General features: G+C 39.1%; 1 protein-coding gene across 2 annotated transcripts in view; it reads left to right on the top strand.

Annotated features, from left to right (window-relative positions):
* The window catches only part of KAT6A (lysine acetyltransferase 6A), a 46,365-nt gene that overhangs the window by 12,761 nt on the left and 10,738 nt on the right, over positions 1–22,866 (top strand). The window contains exons 4-16 of one of the 2 annotated variants that reach the window (XM_086628200.1): positions 5,943–6,051; positions 6,616–6,731; positions 6,986–7,067; positions 7,830–7,965; positions 9,650–9,963; positions 11,172–11,290; positions 12,710–12,757; positions 14,448–14,563; positions 16,811–16,952; positions 17,394–17,555; positions 18,513–18,606; positions 19,912–20,143; positions 22,035–22,245. In XM_086628200.1, coding sequence (XP_086484326.1) covers positions 5,943–6,051; positions 6,616–6,731; positions 6,986–7,067; positions 7,830–7,965; positions 9,650–9,963; positions 11,172–11,290; positions 12,710–12,757; positions 14,448–14,563; positions 16,811–16,952; positions 17,394–17,555; positions 18,513–18,606; positions 19,912–20,143; positions 22,035–22,245 — 1,881 coding nt within the window. The remainder of the gene's footprint in view (positions 1–5,942; positions 6,052–6,615; positions 6,732–6,985; positions 7,068–7,829; positions 7,966–9,649; positions 9,964–11,171; positions 11,291–12,709; positions 12,758–14,447; positions 14,564–16,810; positions 16,953–17,393; positions 17,556–18,512; positions 18,607–19,911; positions 20,144–22,034; positions 22,246–22,866) is intronic. The other variant, XM_086628201.1, reaches the window with a different exon arrangement.

Below are 22,866 nucleotides of genomic sequence, written 5' to 3' on the forward strand. Positions count from 1 at the left end.
TTTGGTTTGAGTGTCAGCCACCAGTAGTATCCACATTGCTTTTTTTCGTAGATTTCCAGACATCATAACCACTGCATAAAATTCATCCTGTAATGCTGCACTAATATCTAAGCTATTAAACTTCACACTTCACTTTACTCTTGTAGCAGCGTTTCAGATGTTCTCTGTGTTGTAATTGTCCTTCCACAAACAGCAGCACTTATTTTAAATGTCCTTTGATTTTTTCTTTTTAAAGATGTTTCTCTTAGGATGAGGTACGTATTTCATGCTTGTCATTTCTTCTATATGTTTTTTTATCTTTTCTCCTTTACCCTTGTTTTAATGTAGCCTCATGTTTTAGGCCATCATTCTGCCATATAAATATGCTTCTTTCTTTCAAGTGAGACTCAACTAAGTGAACTGGAGACAAAATATCCATTGACATAGGCATACATACATACATACAGAGAGGGTTGTGAAGTATTGGAACAGGCTGCCCAGGGAGGTGGTGGAGTCCCCATCCCTGGAGGTGTTTAAAAAAACGTGTAGATTTGGTGTTGAGCAATATGGTTTAGGGACCCTGACAGTGCAGGGTGAATGGTTGGACTCAATGATCTTGAAGGTCTCTTCCAACCAGACGATTCTATGATTGTGTGTTATTGTGATAGCTTTTCATGTGTCTATTAAAATATATTTAGCATTGTTTTCTTGAGCACAAAGAGTATTTTAAGGAATTTCAGGTTTTACTCTCAGTTGCTTCGTGTTTTTTCTTCACCGTACTGTCTGGAGAGGACACTAAGAATTGTGATTTGTTAACTCAGAAGAAGAGTGAGTCATTCACCAGGTTGAAAAAGCTGAACCCATTTCTGCCCCTCTACTCAGCTCTCGTGAGACCCCACCTGGAATACGGTGTTCAGCTCTGGAGTCCCCAGCACAAGAACGACATGGAGCTACTGGAGCGAGTCCAGAGGAGGGCCACGAAGATGATCCAAGGGCTGGAGCACCTCTGCTATGAAGACAGGCTGAGAGAGTTGGGGCTGTTCAGCCTGGAGAAGAGAAGGCTCCGGGGTGATCTTATCCCAGCTTTCCAGTACCTAAAGGGGGCCTACAGGAAAGCTGGAGAGGGGCTTTTTACAAGGGTGTGTAGTGAAAGGACAAGGGGCAATGGATTTAAACTGAAAGAGGGGAGATTTCAATTAGATATAAGGAAGAAATTTTTTACATTGAGGGTGGTGAGGCACTGGAACAGGTTGCCCAGAGAAGTTGTGGATGCCCCATCCCTGGAAGAGTTCAAGGCCAGGTTGGATGAGGCTTTGGGCAACCTGGTGTAGTGGAGGGTTTCCCTGCCCATGGCAGGGGGGTTGGAACTAGATGATCTTTAAGGTCCCTTCCAACCCTAACCATTCTATGATTCTATGATTGCTGCCACAAGTTGATACTACTGAACAGTACTTCCCAAATTATGCTGTTTTACCTATATACAACAAAAAAAGCCATTATTTATAAAATTACTTTAGTAATATAAAATTCATTAGTTTTTATTTTAGAGGCATAGAACTGAAGTGATTGTTCTTCCCCTAGCCACTGATCCAAAAGGCATGGAATCCAGACTTTGTGATGCCCTGCTCACTGAAACATGTTTCCTCATGTTTTAAATAATTTTCTTCATGTGGTGTAGGTTGTTCTTCCCCTCTGGCTTTTCTGGTTCATCTGCTCTTTCCAGTAGCTTCAGCATTTGAGACAGACCTTTGCAACAACATGGACTATTTGAAGTAAGGAGTGATGGTTTTTCACTTGTTTAAATATAGACACCAAAAACCATTACCTAGCATGAATTTTTCAGAAGCAATCTATTGGTGCTCCTGGATGATAAATTCCTAGCTAGGAAACAAATATACCGTTGTGGGGATGGTTCTGTAAATACTGCTTGTGGTAGATTCTTTCTGGAGGGCTCATATTCAGTATGTCTTAAAAAGCAAAGTGGGGAAAAAAAAAAAGTTGGTATGAATGTATGTCTGTCTTTTACACTAGCTATAATTTTACATCTACTCGATTCCAGCCACAATGACTATGGCAAACAGATGTGCGATGATGGGGCAAAGGCAGTATCTAGTGAGCCTCTGATGGTATTGAAATGTCTGCAGGAAGTAAAGTGCATTCAGGTTGCTTTCAGTGACTGCTGTGGCAATGTGGGCCATAGAGGTGGCTGGGAGTTTCTTACCTCACTTTTCCTAAGTTAAGATGGCTACAAAGCAGATGGATTGGCCAAAACTGAGGTTTTAGAATTATTACACACACACACACACACACACACGTGCTTTTTTCCATAGGCACTTCTCCTTAGTTGCCTTTAGGAGGAGGTACGGTCTGTGAATCTGTAGAGCACGTCTGATTTCTAGACATCCTTTGTATAGTAACAACATGTGCTGAGAGGCTGGCAGGCTGGAAGACACTGTCAGTCCAATTTGTTCTGCCTCCCTCCCTCGCCGAATCTGGTGACATCACACAGATAGATGTGCTTGCAAGAAAAACAGCAGAAGGAGCTGAATGTCTGCCAAAAATTTGCAGTATGAAACTGAGCTGGCTGCTTCCAGTCTTGTTTTCATGAATCTTTCATTGTGTGCTTGTGTTTTTCACTTGCCAGGATGTTCTTTGCTGAACAAACATAGCAGAACTGAAATCTCTCCATACTTACCATAACGCAGTCTCACACAGCAGCTTTGGAGGAGTAGCCTGATCTCCACCATCACAGTTATTCCAATTTAATAAATTAATCTAAAATGTTTTGAATTCTGGTAGAATCTTATATTTTATTTCTTCAAACTGTAGCTAATTTGTGTATTAAATGTGGTTAAATGTTTGTTTGCAGTTTGTCAGAGATGGTAAATACAGGAAACATTGAAGCTGTGAAGGATAGTCTTTGATCAGGTTCTTCTAAAGCTGGACAGTGGACATCCAAGTTTGAAGGGCTATGGAGATGAACAGGATGTGCACAAATAATGGCTAGAAGAGTTAAGAAAGACTGTCTTAGACTGTTGACTGTACAGCGATTCCATGGAATTCTCATTGATGAAATAAATTGCTCATGAACTTCCTGCAAAGGATACATGAAGTAGTTTACTTCTTGCCTGAAAAGGTGCATGAATGTTTCTAGCTTTGCTTTCACAAGGTTGCTTTCACAAATGATACAGGATAACCACTGTTAGATGAGGCCAGCTGTGTTGGGGACATTTTTTTCAGTGAAACAGTGAATACTTTCTGCTCCTCCTGTTCACAGAAAAGTATTAATGTTCAAGAAAAAAATAAATTGCAAGACTGCTAATGAAATTAGTAATAAGCTTTACTGGTCAATAACGTATAGAAAAATAAGAGATAGAGAGAACTGTAACAAATGTAATTGTTCATGTCTTCTGATGTTTCACGAGGAATGTGCAGCTATTACGGTCATACAATCATTTTGTAACTGCCTCAGTCACATAGCTGGAAAGTATATGTAATCATACGAAGGTGTCATTGAATCTGAAACAATTCAGATGTGAACTGCTAATACAATAAATTCCCTGTAATTTGTATACAAGTCTGCAGGATCCATAGTAGTGCTGCTTTTTTTAATGCAAGAACAAAGTGTGTTACACTACTGCTGGTGAAACAGAGTCATAGAAGACTCCTTGGTGCAACATTGTGTGGCAGTCATGGGAGTAGCATTAAAGTTTTGTTTGTTGAATATCTGAATGAACTTTGTTTGTAAGTCGCCTGTTCCTACAAAAGAGGTTTCTTCTGGATAGTGTCATATATTTTGCTTCAGCTACATGAGGATTTTGGAGGTGAAGTTGGATGGAAGTGTGTACAAGGTGAATAGAAGCATAGTTAAGTACAGTTTAATGATATTGACTTGCAAATACAAATGCAATGTAGACATGAGCAAAAGAAAAGCATGCAAGTGAAAGTGTGTGGACTAGGAAAGTAATTGAGTCTTATCCTTAGTGAAGCAGGATGGCAGTCCAATGAAGTGCATCAGACACAAGCTTACTTGGTTGTACCTGGTTTTTCATTCTCACTGCTCTTTTGTGCCATGTTGTTGTTACAATGTAATGAAATTCTAAAAAATTTCAGTAAAATGATCAGCTGCCCTGGATTGCACAACTGCAAGTTTTCCCTTCAAGTCAAACAGGTAAAAGAAAAATAATTCTTCCCTTACTCGTACCAGTTAACATACATTAGTAGTGCATACACACAGCTGATTGACAGTAGCTGAAATGACAATGAGAACATTGGAGTCGTTCGGTTTCAGTGTAACTGCCCTGCTGAAATCGAACTCAGAATTGGAGAAAGGGAAATGTTACTTCATTTTCATAGCCAATTAACGCAAAGCAAAGACGAGTGGAGATTATTGTTGTCATCATTGTTGATGAGGTGGAGGTGTCCTTACCAGCCAGAACGAGTGAGTACACTTTGGGGTAGTATTGCCTGGAGTAAGCTCTTGCTCCAAAGAAAGATATGATTCTTTGGTTAGTAAATTACATAATTCATGCTCTGACAGACTTTTGTCAAGGAGTATCTCTGAGATTGCCATGTTGCTGACTGTATATTACAAAATAGTAAATTCGTAGAACACTTCTTTTTTAAAACAAGGACTTGGCCTCTGTTTGAAGTTCTGGATTTTTATTTTTTTTTTTAGCTATGTCTCTTCCTGTACCAGCCTTTCTCATGGAAGGTGAGGGGACAAATTGGAAGAGCAGGAAGTTGACATATTCTTTAGAATGTAGTGGGTTAGGTTACCCACTACAGGCTTGGAGGTTAGCAGGTGGTTTATATATATTTTTTAAAAATGTAGGACTGCAACTCCGGAAGTTTTAATTCTGATAGCAATCCATTGATTGAATGGAGATTTTTTTTTTTTTAATATAAAATATGCTTTTATAAATCTGGTACGGTAGTCTCTTCCCCCTTCCGCTGCAAAGGCAAACTGTTTCATTAATGTACTAGACTTCTTTAAAGTGTGTCAGATTATATAAGTGGTTTAACTCCTAGGTTTTGATTTCCAAGAACCATGGCAGTTTCTTACAGAGGATTGCACCAAAAAAAAAAAAAAAAAGGTTTGAGATAGGTAACAACAAATAATGGGTCAAAGTGTATGTTCCTTTTTTGGCATAATTCAAAACTTTATCATCTGCTCCCTGCAAGGAGCCTTTTGCCATTTGTTTCTCCCTTCCCCTTCTTGTAGGTTGTTCTTTTCTATTTATTTTTCTTACTTGCTGCCCAATAATAACTTGGTAATTGTTACTATATCTTTCGTATACACCTATTACTGCTGTCAAAAATCTTGCTGTTGTCTTGTCTTCTTACACGTGATTTATCTCATTCCATGGTGTCTGCTGTGATGTTGACCAGAGGGAAGAAATCCTGTTTTATACTTCGTGCTTTGCGAGGGATTCAGTTTTTCAAACTACATCACTTTGTCAGGGGCTGTAGCATATGACTCCTCCAGAAGTAGTAAAGCTCTTGTCCTTCATTTCTCAAAAAAAAAAAAAAAAGAAACGCAGTTACCAGACGGTGTTTATGTGTTCTTTAAGTGGTCCCAAAAGTTTGAATGTCTTATCTGTGGTTATATTGCAATTCAGTAATACAGTTAATATGGTGTTACTGCGTAATTAAGTCCATTTCACTACTCTTGCGGATGTTAGGACTAGTGCATTCTTCGTATATTCTGTAAGGGATGGTAAAAACATCAGTTCTTAGATTGCAAATATGATTTGTCTGATTTCTTTGTCTTGTGATGTTGGGGTACAGCTCTTCTCCATGAATAGGTAGTCTCTCCTGATCTAGGGGAAGGTGTTCCTGCCCATGGCAGGGGGATTGGAACTAGATGATCTTTAAGGTCCATTCCAACCCAAACCATTCTGTGCTTCTATGATTTGCTCCCGTGATGCACTCAGTGCTTTTATTGTCTGTTTTCCTCACAGCCGGTTGCTGAACCAATTCCTATCTGCAGTTTCTGCCTTGGTACAAAAGAGCAAAATCGGGAGAAGAAACCTGAAGAGCTCATCTCTTGTGCTGACTGTGGCAACAGTGGTAGGTGACCATTGACAGTGCTACTCGTAATAATCCACGCCCTTGAGACAGAAGAGCTTAGTATAGTGACTGCTCCTGACCCGTACATATGAGTAGTATGCACCTAATAATAAATAACCTTGCCACTTGAGACAGAGGAGTCTAGTATAGTGACTACTCCTGACCCATACATATGAGGATTATGTGTCTGTGGCATATAGTACAGTTAGTTCAGCTGAATCTCATGCTCCCAGAGGAGAGACAGTTAAGTTAACCTAACACAAATAGTTTGTTTGACTCCAGGAGGTTTTTTTTAAAATGTGGTAATGATAACCAGTTTCAGCATGTTTCTCAATTCAGTTATGAAAAAATTATCTTGGTGTTCTTTTTTATGTGGACCTGCCACTTGCTATCTAGGGTATTGTTTTTGTGTTATAAGTAGATAAGAATAGAAGCACCTAAAAATAGGAGTATCTGGATAACCGAAATTCTGCATGGGAATACGTAATTGATAAAGTAATCTCTCTGTGAGTGTTAACAGCAGAAGAATGGTTTTACTGGTGTAATTTTCTACTTTTTCTGTAGGTCATCCGTCCTGTTTGAAATTCTCTCCAGAGTTGACAGTTCGAGTGAAAGCCTTGCGATGGCAGTGTATTGAGTGCAAAACATGCAGTTCCTGTCGAGATCAGGGCAAAAATGCTGTGAGTACAGTGGGTTATGGACTGAATGAAGAGGATATCAGTTTTGTGGATGTTCTGTTAAACTACAAAATAAAATCATTCTAGAGTCAATTATTTGCAGCTTTTGTTTGAGTCTGATAGTCTTTCTGAAACCTGTGAATTCCGTGATGTGTCTGTAGTTGAAAACTGTGTTCTCTGAGATGGTGCCAAATTAATGGAGGGCTTGATACTGGTGCACGTGTAAAGAGAGATTTACTTTATCTGTCTTGCAACAGGATAACATGCTGTTTTGTGACTCATGTGACCGTGGCTTTCACATGGAGTGCTGTGACCCGCCTCTTACCAGGATGCCAAAAGGTGAGGACTTTGTGATGAAAAAGGTAATCTAAGATGGTGTTGAAAGAGACCAGTAGGTAGAAAGTGCTGCCATGTATTCGTTCCTCTTTTAGCTACATTTAACTTGTTCTTTGTAGCATTATTTTTCAGGTAGTAGAAACTAGAGAAGGGTCAGAGCTTCACATCTGGATTTTCCACTGTCTCCTGCTTCTTGTACATTACTGTCCATGAAGAGTTTTGAAAAAAAATCTTTGAGGTTTGAGGGAATAGAAGTGATCCTTGCAGATTAAAATCATCAGTTTCCATTTGAATACAAAAGAAAGAGATGGGCTTCTAAGTTTTTGAAGTCTTATCTCTTTGGACAGTAGAGAATCCTGAAGTACGACCAAACTTTTCTTTTCCGTCAGAAAGCAGGTTATTTATGGAAGATTCTTCCTTGGTAGTTAGAAAAAAATTTTCCAAAGAAGATAGTTGGAAGTAGTGTGAAGCACGATGTGAGATAATTAAATGTGTAAATTTTTTATGTTTTTTTGTAATGTGCTATGAATTAAAGAGACTTCCTGCATGGTTGTGGGAAGTATATCTAGGGGTGATGAGTGGGGTAAATTAAGCAGACTTGAGTTTAGATTGCTGGAAAATATACAAAATTTTTCTTACATGTATTAATTGGGACCATTGGTACTGTTCCTGCCCTTTCTGTCGGAAAGCCTGGGGCCTATAATTCTCCTTTTTGACCTCTATAGATGTCCCTTGCATTCAGTGATGGGGACTTGTGTCTTATAGGTATGTGGATATGTCAAATATGTCGACCACGGAAGAAAGGAAGAAAACTCTTACACAAGAAAGCAGCACAGATAAAACGACGCTATGCTAACCCAATAGGACGTCCCAAAAACAGGTTAAAGAATCAAAATACAACGTAAGTCTTTCTATAAGGAGGAGTAAGGTGTGAGATTCTATAGGGCAGTGGCTATTTCTGAAGTGTCTGGTCTACTCTGTGAGATTTCTTCTACAATGAAGAGCTTTTTGTTATTCTTGAATACAGAATTTTTGAAGAGTGCTGTGAAACAGTAGAAGTAATCTCAGTGCTTCTTTTTGCCTAGATTCTTGACTCATCATAATAACTTACTATTTAGTTTTGAACTATTCATTATTGTCATAGATGAATTTTGCTGTTTGAGTCAAGTCTCTTCTGCCGGATGGCTGCTTCTTCCAGCAAAATTGTTTTGCTTTGCGTTTTTCAAGAACCCTTTCTGATGTTTAGAGAAACTAAGTAATCTATGATACAGCATGTGAGGTGGTGGTTTGATGTATATTTAATCTGACATTGCTGCCAGGAAATATTTGACCCCTTTCTGCTTCCATTCCACATGTTTCTGCATTTGTGGGGCACTCTGTTGTGTTGCAACAGATTGTGTGGCCTTGTCAAGGTTGTTGTGGGGCAGCCAATCGTCAGGGAATTGGATTTGGGTGGGTGGGAATTCTTTGGATAACCGTTAAGCCAGAGCAATTTCCTTGAATTAAGATTGCTGCGCGGTGCTTGTTGTGAAGCAGCACTACTGACTGAGCAGGGGACAAAACAATGAAGGAGCATGTCACAAGAACATGTGTTTGGACATCAGATGAGCTTAAAAAACAAAACAAAACAAAAAAAACCTAACCGATAGCACCGAAGAATGTTCTGGAAAAAAAACTGATGAAGTTTAATGCTTATAAAAATGCAAAGGGAATGTCTCTCTTAAACATCTTAATTTTTTTCAGTCTATGGGATACCTTTGCTTAGAGGAGCTCCCAGTATAAGTCAAAGAGGCAAAAGGAAAGCTAGCTATCTGCTATTGCCGTTTTGTCTCTTTTAATTTTTATTTCATGATTTGTTCACATTTTTTTACCGTTGTTCCATCATTTCATTTGCAAAATATATCCACAGAATTATGCATAGATGCTTAGTTTGACTTATTAGGAAAAGCAGCCTATTTCTATCCTGTGTAGCTGCAAAGATTGTAAGTAAAACAGTCAGCTTCCTGAAACAGCAGTTGATCTAGGGCAATCCCTCTGAGAAACATTAAATACTCTGTTATCTCAATAGAGTTTTAAAATTTCCAGCCTGAAAGATGGCAGCTGGTTGGAGATCAACACTGTTTTCTGCTAAGATAACCATCAGTGGTATATGTTCTTAGCTATTGTGCGTGTCCTGCATACATTAATTTTCTGTGTAGTTCTATGACAATTTCCTATTGGTATGAAAACTTGGACAAATGGCAAGTGTAAATGTTTAGTGTCTGCATAAATTGAAACCTTCTGTGCAATGCATTCATGCTGGCTACTGATTTTATTGGTGAAAATATATTGTTTATACTCAAATTAATTGCATATAATGTTCAATGTGGAGAAAAATAGTACAGTACTTCTACTGTGAGGTTTAGAATCCTGATTCCTCTACGATACACGAGCTCTTGACTACTCCTTTATTATTAAATTCTTCAGTTCATATTTAGTTTGTGTTATCGATAAATAAGTAGGGAAGATGGTATTCCACTTTGCAACCCAAAATAAACCACCTTACCAAATCTTCTGACCGTGTCTTTATCCTTCTCGTTCTTTAGATCAAAAGGCCCTTTCAGCAAAGTTCGAACTGGCCCTGGTCGGGGTCGGAAGCGTAAGATCACTCTGTCCAGCCAGTCAGCATCATCAGAAGGAGGATACCTGGAGCAGACAGACGTCTTGGACTTCTGCAGAGATGGCAGCACCACCTTGAAGTTCAACAAGAAAACCAAAGGGCTTATAGATGGCCTTACTAAATTCTTCACTCCCTCCCCTGATGGACGAAAAGCTCGAGGGGAAGTGGTAGACTATTCTCAGCAGTATAGGATCAAGAAAAAGGGTACCAGGAAATCTAGCACTTCAGAATGGCCCACAGGTAAAGATTTTTCACCCTGCCAATGTAAGTATCCTGTACACCAAGAAAATGTTCAAAGGCTAGGATGTTGAAGTGACTGGAATTGTTAGAGTTCAGAAACTTTGAGTTTGAAGTTAACACTCAAATGCCATTATCTTTGATGCATCAAGGTAGAATACCACTTGAAAAAAGGAAGCGATTCTAGAGACATTTGCCTCTTTCTCTATGATGGCAAGGTATGATGAGGGATTAAATGATTATTGTGAGGTAAGATGCTCTTTGATAATGAAGGTCTTGCAGATAGCCCTAGGAAATGTGATAGATAATGTCACGTTTGAAAGAGGTAACCTAGCGAGTGGTTAATGAAAATAAGAACAGCAAGGTCGAAGTAGGAGATGGGAAACAGATAATTCAAACCAGTCTGACAGACCCATGAGTTTTCAATCTATTGTGTAGGCTTGCATGCAAATATTTCTTAATTTTCTCAACCATAGAGGAGTCTGCTTCATACAGTTTGGCACCTACTTGCTGGAGAGCATCCCTTCTTTTGAACGCAGTACCGCTTTCCCTGTTTGTTTTTTTTTTCCTAGCTTAAGACATTAATCTGTGACTGGACTTTTGATTTAATCTGTGTTCAGATCTTTACAGACTTGTTGAATTGTTTTGTAGCTTGAATTGTTCCTAAGCAAGCGGTGGAAAATATTCCACAATAACATACAAGGTTTACAGCTTTAGAATAGTTATGTGCATTAGCCTAACTGGAACTCGAAGAACAATAATAATATTAATGTTTCGAGGATGAGATGAAGTGCCTTGTGGATTTGGTTTGCTTTTTTTGTGGAAGGGATGTTTCTTGGGTGATGAACTTCAGTGTCCTGGTTTTGGTTGTACCAGGTATGGCATTTAAATAGTTGTGATCTTTCTTTGTGAGAAACAGACATAGTAGTAAGCCATTTATCCAAAACTGTCTCGTTGTTATAAATGCCGTCATGATACTATGAAAGTCTAAGTGGTGAGTTTTGGACCTGATTAAGTATATGACAATGCTTCTTACGTGGGCACAAATCCAGAACTGGTTCTTCCTCCATGGTCCCAAATCTGAATAGAAAATCTCATCAAAAAAACTTGGCACAGTGTCTGAATACAGCTAGATGATGTTTGTCACTGCACTAAAAGGCAAGTATTCTTCTGTAAATGTAGATGAATATAATTTTCTTTCTTATTTACAGACAATCAAGATGGCTGGGATGGAAAACAGGAAAATGAGGAGCGTTTTTTTGGGAGCCAGGATGTCTTAACCGAAAAAGACATGGAGTTGTTTAGAGATATTCAGGAACAAGCACTGCAGGTAAAGTTCAGTTTTCAGTGTCTGACAGTAAGTACCAAATCTGTAAAAGAAATTTAAACAAACCCCAAAAACCTACCCCACCCCAACAACAAAAAAACAAGAAATACAGAATCTAGATGAGTCAGTCTGTCATAGAAGCTAATGTGCTTGGTTTCTGCTGCTTGAGAGTGATGGGGAACTGATCTCAAGAGAGCTGAAGGATAATATAAAAGTGAGCATAAGAGGTAAGGTGGGCATCTAAAAAGCCTTGAGGGCTGTGACTTTAGTTGTGTCAGAACATAGAGCTGTTAAATAGCTGATAAAACGTGGACCATTAAAATAATAAAATATGGGACTCTGCTAGCAGCATGGGTCACATAGGGCCCCTGGCTAATTAGAACATTTTTTTTCTACTTTAAGTCCTTATGGAACTGGACAGGGCATTACTGTGTGTCTATAGGCACGTATATGTGCATATACATGTGTGTAATATGTACGTGTATCTCTCTACCTGTACATTTCAGTAACTTGAGTGGTCTTAGGACTTAACTCCTTCTGAAGCCAAAGGGGTCAGTTAAGTTTGTGCAGTGACTTCCCTGAACAGTGCTTCACTAAGTATAACTGTCCTTTTAAACTTCTCCAGGTATTTGACTTCTGTTTGTTTACCTATGATTCTGTCATAGGCTGGTTTAATTCCCCTATACTAAATATAGTCTTTGTACCAAAAGAGTTAATGAATGTTGAATTGTGGTAAGACCGAACTACACTAAGTGTGTGATAAAGCAGACTAAGATGAAGCGCAGTTAACTCTTTCACTGACGTGCAAATACAACACTACTGTGTAACACTGCGTGTTTCAAACTTCATAACAGGATTGATTTTTAGAAAACCAAACCTCAGTGTGTGCATCATTGAGCAAATTGCACATGAGACTATGGCTGGTGACCATTAATAGATTTTAGAAAAATAACTGAATATCTGAAATGAAATCTGTGGAAATACACCCAGAATAGAGAAAATACTTATCTCCAAACACCTGCTTAGAAAAAGAAGCAAGTTTTGGAGAGATTCCCCCCACTCCTTCCTGTGGGGGGAAAACACTTGTAGATACTTTAAGGTGGCTAGTTGGTTGGTTTTGGTGAGGAAAGGGTTGACCAGAGTTGTGATGCAGCTGATACAGGGACCCTGTGCGTGTACACTGAGCTAACTGCCTCACCAAAGAAAACAGCAATACAGTGACATGTCAAAGGCTTTTGAGTGAGCTAAGGAAAAGATACTGCGTATTGAAAGTTCAGGAATAAAGTAATTCAGAGCTATTTGTAGCTAGCACAGAGGCTGAAGCAATAGCCTGCTATTGAAGGCTTTCTTCTAATGACTGTGAGGTGTAAGCAGTTGTCTGGGAGCTGGGTCCCTATGTCTGTGTTGGGCATTCATCTGGAGGAGGGGTTTGTTGCTGAAAAGAAGGCACAAGCGCAGGACTCGTTGCAGGTGCATGTTACTCCATTTTCCTTAAGACTTGTCAGATGGCTGTGATGATTGTGTGTGTTATTGACCTGTTGTACTGGACGATAATAGTGATTCCTCTGAAACTAGAGTGCAGGAGGTGCTTAACTAGAGATTATCATTGCTATAAAGATCCGCCTTCATAAACTGCTCTTTTGGTGATTTGCTCTGTCAAGGAGTAAAATTCTTGTGTTGTGTACAACCTTGTATCAGTTACCAAAAATGCCGAGGTTTTACTTTTCTTTCTTATGGAATCCTCACAAATGGCAAAAGCTTTTAGCACCCCAGATTGTGCTTATTTAATAGTATTGTCTTAATTATTTTTCTTAAACACTAAGGAGTTTGTTCTCATTACATCTGGCTTTTGAGTTGAAGTAAGATAAAAGAGTCAATTTATCTAGTTTCTGTCCTAGTAGGTAAGTAGCCTAAGATGAAAGGAGAAGCCTAAGGATTAAATCTGTGAACTGATGGGGGAAAAAATAATAATGATTAGGTGTTTGTGGATCATACGGAGGTAGTAAGCTCTAAGACCTTATTTGGCTGACTACTGAAATAGTCTGTTTGTCTTCTGAGTAAGAATAGAAGGAAACATGCATCAGTTACTGATGGCTCTATTTGGAGCTCTTGGAGTAAATATCTTCATAGGAGATTACTGTCCTTTTTCATCTATGTAGAGTTCCTTAAAATGTTTGTTTCTAGGGTTAGATTCTGAGGTGATTTCTGCCTACACCAGTCCCACATAGGAAACTTAGGAAAGTGTTAATTTTGAATATTAGCCTTTCAAACCTGAAATCATTGTCCTGGGTATAGCTGTTTCATTTTACTAGCATAAATTTGCATGTAGTTAATTCACTGGTACTCTTCACAGTAGTTTCTAACCTCCTGCGTGAAACATGGTCTCGTTTATTAATGACTCTGCAGTCCAGTTGATTCATATGATAATATAAGGGCAGTGGGAATATTTGGATTTCTAATTGTGTGAGTGACAAGTCTTTTGAGAGAAAATCTTCATGAATTGACAAAACATATGTTTTCTTTGAAAGCAGAGCATGTAGTTCCCTTATTTTTAGTTCCCATAAAATACACAGTTACTATCAGAAAGACAGAGGAAATAAAGGTTGTATAAGTAATTTTAAAATACTGTATTTTCTTTTTTTTTTTTCTTCTAATAAAGAATTTGAGGTTTTTCTTTGTCTTCTGCACTTATGATACAGGTAGCCGTACTCCTGAGTTCACATGTTGTCTCGGAGCTGGGAGGGCACTAATGTGTTAGGTTAAGTACTTGAATATTCTAGAATATTTCATCTCAGGAGCAGCTTATGTGTTTCTGTTCTTGGCTATTGAAATAAAAAGAAAGGAAATATCAATGGGACTGAAAAAAGACTGTATTAAATTTTGCCGTGTACTAATTATATTTAAAACTACAACATGCGACGGCGTGAAAGGTAGTGGAAGTACGTGGTATGACAATATTTATTAATTCTTCCCTTTTGTGAGTCACATGCGTGTTTGAAGTGTGACTGCTACTGGTTTTTAGTGTCAGAAAGCAACGTCTGCATCTTCCTAATTCTGAGTCGAGTAGGATGGACTGTGTAGATAAGAATATTTTAATTTATTTCTGCTTAGAAATCTTCACAAAGTTCACAAAACCTTTTTTTTTTTTCCCCTTGCATAGAAAGTAGGGGTGACTGGCCCTCCTGATCCACAAGTCCGATGTCCTTCTGTCATTGAATTTGGCAAGTATGAAATCCAGACCTGGTACTCCTCTCCATATCCACAGGAATACTCAAGGTACAACTGAACATTCTCCTCTGTTCTTGCTTCAATGTTTATGGGAAAGCTGTACTCCAACAGATGTAGAAATCTTAGGAAGATTCTATCTGAATGTAGGACAGAAGCAAAGTACACATAATCTAGATACTTTTTGTGGTAGTTTATAGATATTTTAAGGTCTTTTTAGGCTGAGTCAAAAAGTTTATAATGTCTCTGCAACAACTTACATATGCTGTGAGCATTCAAACTGCCACAGGAATATATGATTAGATGGATTCCCAATGAACTAACACAATCCATGCCCTGAAGAGGGAGTAGCCTCAGCTAAACGATCTGGTACTGGGCTGTTATTAAGCATATAAGTGATTAGAGTATTTGACTCTCAAAGTACATTGGTTCTTTTTATGTGGTATGATGGAATGGTTTGGGTTGGAACAGAACTTTAAAGACCATCTAGTCCAACCCACCTGCCGTAGGCAGAGACATCTTTTGCTAGATCAGGTTGCTTATAACCCTGGTCAGCCTGACCTCAAACACTTCCAATGACAGGGCATCGGCAATTTCTCTGGGCAACCTGTTCTAGTGTCTGACCACATTTATCATAAAAGATGTCTTCCTTCTGCCCAATCTAAATCTATCCTCTTTCTGTTTAAAACCGTTACCCCTTGTCCCATCACTACAGGCCCCAGCAAAAAGTCTCTCTTGGTCTTTCTTATAAGCTCTTTTTATATACTGAAAGGCCACAATAAGGTCTTCCCTGAGCCTTCTCATCTCCAGGCTGAGCAACCCCAGCTACCCCAACTCTCTCAGCCTTTCCTCACAGGAGAGGGGTTTCAGCCCTTGGACCTGTTTGAGTGAGTCTAGAGGACAGCCACAAAAACAAAACATGTCTTGTTCTGAGGACCCCAGAGCCAGACCCATTACTCCAGGTGAGGTCTCACAAGAGTGGAGTAGAGAGGGAGAATCGCCTCTCTTGACCTGCTGGCTATGTTTCTTTGGCTGCAGCCCAGGATACAATTGGCTGTCTGGCCTGCAAGCACACATTGCTGGCTCATGTCCAGTTTTTCATCTACTAGTATCTCCAAGTCCTCCTCCACAGGGCTGCTCTCAATCCATTCAGCATCAGTCTGTATTGATGCTGGGGATTACCTCCATCCAGGTGCAGGATCTTACACGTTGCCTTATTGAACTTCATGGGGTTCTCATGGGCCCACTCCTCCAGCCTGTCAAACTCTCTATGGGATGCCATCCCTTCCATCCAGCAGATCAACTGCAGCACTCCTCATGATGAAAAATAATAAATTTGTTTAGGGAATGGTATGTTACCTGTGTATTAAAAGATTTGATTAGAAATGGCTGTATACTAGCTATGGGAGTTGAAAGAGAAAAATAAATAGAAATTTCACAGCAATTACTCTGATGTATTATTTTTATGCTGTATGTAGTTCAACAGAGCCAAAGAAGAAGTGTTTAATGTTACACATTCTGGCATCTGAAAGATTGTTCTGCTGTTACGCGTGTATAGTTGTTCTGATGTTTGTTGCTTAAGAACTTTGCAAACTGTCTAAAATGCAAACTCTCTGAACTCTAACTTGGTTCAGAAAGAGGAGTAACTTCTAAAGGCTATAGCTAGAGAGAGCAAATGAAATAAAACTCTTTCTGCCGTCAAATAAGAGCATGTGGTCTGTCATGAGGAATTATTCTAGCTCTGCTAAAGGCATTTAAGGTAACTGAAAATAGCATCTCTGCCCAAGCTAGAGTATGTAAGTGGAGCTAAATCACAACACTATTGGGACACTTGCATTCAAATTATTCATGGCAGTGTAGTATGTAAAATGGTTTTAAAGCGAACGGATAGATAGTGTTGCAATGCATTGCTCAGGGGTACATACAGTTGTCTGTTATGAGGAGTAAAGGGAGATAATAGGAGCTATTTATCTAATCCATCCTAGCATCACTAGCACAGAACTGGGGTTTTTTTTTGCTATTTTTTTCTAGGATTTTAATCAATGCATATATTTCTTCTGACATTGTAAAAGTAATTATGCAGGACATTAAATACATTTGGTTTTAATATGCATTCGTTACAGAATAAGTAAGTGCCATGATTTAAGTATGGTAAGGTGGTTTTGGCCTGGTTAGCACATACATAAGGTCAGTAGATACCATGTTTGTTTTCATCAAGTTCTCTATCTGCAGGAGTGAGGAATTTTGTACAAAAGTCTGTACTTTCAGTCTTTGATCTTTCATTATATTTGCTTACAGGCTACCCAAGTTGTACCTTTGCGAATTCTGTCTAAAATATATGAAAAGCAGAACTATTCTCCAACAGCATATGAAAAAATGTGGCTGGTTTCATCCTCCAGCCAATGAAATTTACAGAAAAAACAATATTTCGGTCTTTGAGGTAAGTTAGAAAACTAACCCACTCACTTTTATCTATGAAATGGTGTCTTTAGCTCCCAATAGTGTGATAAGTTTTCCATAGCCCTAAAGATCGTCTTTCTTCAAGCATTCTATTGCTAAGGATGAAGAACTACAAGCAAGCAATGGGAGTTGACCTGATGTATAGCTTATTCATCCATAAAACATATGAGATGGCTCGCTTTATAAAAATACCTTTTCATTTTAGGAAAATTAATTTTAAGTTCTCTCTTAAGCTAATGAATGTAACAGTGATTTGGCCATGGGCTTTATGCTGTGGAAGTTTAAGTCTTTTGAGACGCTACCTGTGGCAGAGAAGTCTTGCTCTTATGTTAGATGATTCAAATGTACGGGGATACCCAGATGAAGCATGTCCTTGCATGACAGCAAATGGAGTGACAAAACTTTTCCTCATTTCTGTAAGGTTGATGGCAACGTCAGCACTATCTACTGCCAGAATTTGTGCTTGTTAGCCAAACTCTTCCTGGACCATAAGACACTCTATTATGATGTGGAGCCGTTTCTTTTCTACGTGCTGACACAGAATGATGTCAAGGGCTGTCACCTTGTTGGCTACTTTTCCAAGGCAAGTATTTGAGTACTTCAGGCTTGGAACTGCATTTGCTATGGTGAGAAATGCTGCTTCAAAGTCTTTAAATTGTTGTAATGCAGGCTTTTGCATTTTATGAAATATATTATGTAATATAGGCGTAGGCATCTGTTGCAACCAGATTTTGTTTATGTTACATTTGGAGACCACTAACTACACCAACTAATAAAACCAAGTTTCCTCACACTGTTGAAGAGCATATATTCTCTAGGGAACTTGTGCTGCAGCTAGTAGTTAAAAAAACCCTGAACTCCTCAAATTGCTTCCTCCTCTTGGTGGTGTTAGGTAGTACTGTTTGTGAGATAAGCATTGTTACCGAGTAGTTCTATCTCATCTTTCCTTCTGTTAATACATTGTTTTTCCAGCAAGTTTGGCAATTTTGTGCCTCATTTCAAACCTTTTTTTTTGATGGAACAAGGCCAAGATTTCAGATGGGCCTTTTCTTAAGATTTTTCTCAGTAATTGTTATACTTATTTTTAAATCATTTTAATTTAATCTTTTACTTTCAGCCTGCAGAACGGCAGATTTGGGATTTTAGTAAATTATGGTTATAACATTTAAAGATTGACAGGAATACTGCAGTCTTTTTCAGTGAACTTAGCTGCCTTCAGATTCATGCTTTGAACTTTATCTGCTATGCAGCCCAGGCTCTTTACTGTATTGTATCTAAACAGAAGGTGGTAGTTATGTCAAGGTTTCATTCTTTTGGTTTTTCTGAACTGAAATAATGGTAATAGAGTTTTAATATTATTCTCTCTTTTAAAGTCTTTCTTTGGCTCATGTACATTGTTGTTCTAAAGAAACTTTGACTGTAACTTTCTCCCTCAGTTTTTGCTATTGGAAGTAGTTAGGGACTTGTACAGGACAACTTCTACTATTTCTCACTCTTTTTTTTTTTTTTTTTTTTTAATTTGCCGCTTTTTTCCCAACAGGAAAAACACTGCCAGCAGAAGTACAATGTTTCCTGTATAATGATTCTTCCACAATACCAGCGTAAGGGCTATGGCAGGTTCCTAATTGACTTCAGTAAGGAACTTTTTCTTCACTTTTTTAAGTCTTTGTCTTTTCATATTTTAAAGAAAGGCTTACCTGTGGAAGAGGATATTTTTCAAATTAAAGCGTCTTGGGACAAAGGATTCTAATGCTCACAAAATCATCTGAACTTCACAATTTCTCTTATTGTTGGAAGGCTTCAATTCTAAAGATAAATTGATCATTTCCCCCCTAATTCTCATGTTTCCTGTGTAAGCAACTTATGGTGGAAACTATAGGTTTGTGTCAGTATAGTGTTTTTAGCAGAGGCTTACCTTGTACATGTAGTTCTTTCTACAGAAAGACAACCCTAAAACTGCCCGATCTATTGAAACCTTCAGCAGCTTGATTAGATGAATGAGTGTCTTAAGCAAAAGGTAGTCATAGTTTTGTTTTAATTTAGCTTTGAGAGCAACAAAAACAGGCATACTTAATTGTTTGAGTAGTCAAACAATGTAATTCTCAGATTCATACATGGATCTCAGCAAGTTCTTGAAACTTGCCACTGTAACTATCTCTCTCTCTAATATAGTCCTCACTGGGGAAATGCTAATTTTAGAGTTACTGTCCAGAGGAAAAACCCTACTGGTATAATTATATTAGAATGATGTTGCTGGTAAATATCCTTGTGTAGATTAAGTTGTTGTTCTTCTGAAAACATTGATTAAACAAAGGAACTCAATAATGTATCTTAAGGAATCAACAAATGTGGGCTATAGTAGAGCAGCAGTGACAAGACACATTTATCAACTGTTTCTTCCTTCCCCTCTTTGTCATATTGGGGAGGATATAACCTCTCTTGTTATTGAATGTGTACAGTATATCACAGTCTTAAATTAATTAAGTCTCTGCAGATACAGCTTGGTATTCTCCAGTATGGCTCTGAAGTTTGGCAGTAGAGTTTAAGAAAATTGTTAGCCATAATTGTTTTAAATGGCTAAAATATGTTTTCTCTCTGTCATCTTCAAAATTGCTATTGCAGTTGAAGATACTCAGCAGACTGTGTGCCTCAGGCTTAGCACAGTTTCTAGTTGGCAACTGCTGCCATCTCGTGGCGTTGCCCGTAGACGATGTCTGGTGGCGATGTGATTTAGAAATCTCATACTATTGTCATTGAATAATAGGAGTTTAGACAACGACAAAAAAAATCAGCCAGACCAGTCGGTATATCCTTCAAAATTATAATCTAGACCTTGTAAGCAGCATTCAGCTACTTTCTGGAAAAATGCCTTTGTAGAAGTTGGGGTGGAAACAGAAGCTGTATGTGCTAATTTCTAAAATTTTCTTGTGTGTCTTTAGGCTATTTGCTTTCAAAGCGTGAGGGTCAAGCAGGATCACCAGAGAAGCCCCTGTCAGACCTGGGGCGCCTCTCATATATGGCTTATTGGAAAAGTGTAATATTGGAGTGCCTTTATCATCAACGTGACAAACAGTTAAGCATCAAGAAATTGAGTAAACTGACTGGAATCTGCCCTCAAGATATCACTTCCACTCTACATCACCTACGAATGCTTGACTTCCGTAGTGATCAGTGAGTACAGGAGTCCTGTTGTATTTCCAAATAGTTTCAGATGTATTTGGATTAAATTTAACGGTGTTTGGAGACAAGTCATATCTAATAAGCTTGATTTTATTTTAAGACTTAAGCATCCAAATACTGGCTGTAGAGATTCGTGATGCTCATGTGTGATGCAAGAATTGTTGAGTGCCGAAGCTGGATCAGATTTCCAGCTGTATAGTACTGCAGCTCTGGAACTCCTAAGTAATTTGCAGCTGTGATAGAAAGCAAGCTGGTCTCTCGGCCATGTTCTCTTGGAATCCCTCAGCATAATCAGTCTAACATACTTGCAAAACAAAGCAACGAACAGCAACTTCCCTTCTCTAGGGGGAAATCTGTGCCTTTTTCCAGTCGCTGAGCAGACAGTTGTTTTCCCCCCTTTCCTTTGTGCCTCAAAGATGCCATTGTCTGTGTGAATCATAGAATTGCTAGGATTGGAAGGGACCTCAAAGATCATCTAGTTCCAACCCCCCTGCCATGGGCAGGGAGACCCTCCACTACACCAGGTTGCCCAAAGCCTCATCCAACCTGGCCTTGAACACTTCCAGGGATGGGGCATCTACAACTTCTCTGGGAAACCTGTTCCAGTGCCTCACCACCTCTGAATGAAAAATTTCTTCCTTACATCTAATCTAAATCTCCCCTCTTTCAGTTTAAATCCATTGCCCCTTGTCCTATCACTACACGCCCTTGTCCAAAGTCCCTCTCCAGCTTTCCTGTAGGTCCCCTTTAAGTACTGGAAGGCTGCTATAAGATCACCCCGGAGCCTTCTCTTCTCCAGGCTGAACAGCCCCAACTCTCTCAGCCTGTCTTCATAGGAGAGGTGTTCCAGCCCTCGAATCATCTTCGTGGCCTCCTCTGGACCCGCTCCAGCAGCTCCATGTCGTTCTTGTGCTGGGGACTCCAGAGCTGAACACCGTATTTCAGGTGGGGTCTCACGAGAGCTGAGTAGAGGGGCAGAATCCCCTCCCTCAACCTGCTGGCCACGCTTCTTTGGATGCAGCCCAGGATACAGTTGGCTTTCTGGGCTGCCAGCACACATTGCCGGCTCACCTTGAGCTTCTCATCCACCAGCACTCCCAAGTCCTTTTCCTCAGGGCTGCTCTCAAACCATTCTCTGCCCAGCCTGTACTTGTGCTTGCTTAATTCAAGTACAAGCCTGTACTTGAATTAAGATAGGGTGCTTGAACAGTGGGATAGATCACTGGGAGAAATGAGATGTGTGGATATCAAATAGAGGTAGTTTGCTTTCCCCAGCTGAGTGTACAAGTCAAGTGAAATACTGGGTATTATTCTTGATTCAGACCACAGCAGTTTTAGGAGTGGAGTTGTATTCCGTTGTGTTTTTATTAAACTTGGAACTTATTTGGAAAACTTGAAGTTATTTGAGAACAATCTTATGTCCTCGTTTCACAGTATACTTTAATCAGTGCTATCACTCCTAACTCCCTGAATAAAATCCACTCTGGTAGTGGGACTGTAACTTTTTAAAGCAGTCCTTTTGTTACCATTCAGTATCTTTCACCTTCTGTTGCCTGTTCCCCAAATGGCATACCCCTTGTCTATTTAACACATAATAGAAGTGATACTCTGCAGCTGATTTTTACCCATGGAAGAATGGTGGCTTCACCATTAACAAGAAGTGGAAAGAATTTTAACAACATTTTTTTAGTTTTAAGATGCTTTCTCTGGTAGTCTGACGGTACTGCAAACTGTACAATTGTAATGAGCTTTCTGTCCTCTCTGAAGTTATTCATGGCAGCACTGATTGAGAGTATACAGATATTTCTGTAATATCTTATGTGTTTCATATGACATGTACAGTATGTAGCCTGTTGTTAATCAGAGTATTATTACTGTTTAGATTTGTGATCATTCGTCGGGAGAAGCTTATCCAGGAACATATGGCAAAGCTTAGAACTAATGTCCGACCTATAGATGTGGATGCAGAATGTCTGCGTTGGACACCTGTTATAGTTTCCAACTCAGTTGTCTCTGAAGATGAAGAGGAGGAGACAGAGGATGGGGAAAATGAAGAGCAACAACAGCAGAATGAAAAGGATCCAGAGGCCAGTGTAAGAGTGAATCCGTTACTTCTGCGTGGCATATCGTTTACACTCAGTGCTTTTTCAGGCAGCGCTAACGGAATTTCAAATGCCAAGCTTGGGCGTTTGGTGTAATTGTAAAAAGCAATGTAGTCATGATTAGTTTATGTATCTTTATAGTTTCAAATTAGAAACTAAACATAGGGAAAACATTGAGGCATAGTCTAGAGAAGGGTTAAAGACTACGTCTGAAAAGAGTAAAAAGGCTCTTTCTACCTTTAATTATTTTTCCAGTATGTGTGTGTATGGGAGGGCAAACCCCACAAACAAAAACCAAACAACAAACCTGCCTCCTACTCTCAAGCAACCTGGTCTCTTATCAAATTATTGAAATAGGTTTAGGTTTGAAGAACTCGGTATTTCTGTAAGTGACAAGTAACATAAATGGAAATGAACCAACAAAAACTTTTAACGTATGTCGCCAAAGGTTTTTGCTGTGTACTTTTGCAAAACCACTACTAGCTTTAGAGTTAGTGCCCACAGAGCAGTGAAGGTTTCTGAAATACAGGCTGCTGTCCTTGGAGGTTTTCACTCTCACATCAGGTGATAATTTGCCTCTTAGTATTCCAGTCAGTGTTTATGCGCTGTTAC

This window comes from Tauraco erythrolophus, chromosome 29 (genome assembly GCF_009769465.1).
Source record: "Tauraco erythrolophus isolate bTauEry1 chromosome 29, bTauEry1.pri, whole genome shotgun sequence".
Classification (NCBI taxonomy): Eukaryota; Metazoa; Chordata; class Aves; order Musophagiformes; family Musophagidae; genus Tauraco; species Tauraco erythrolophus.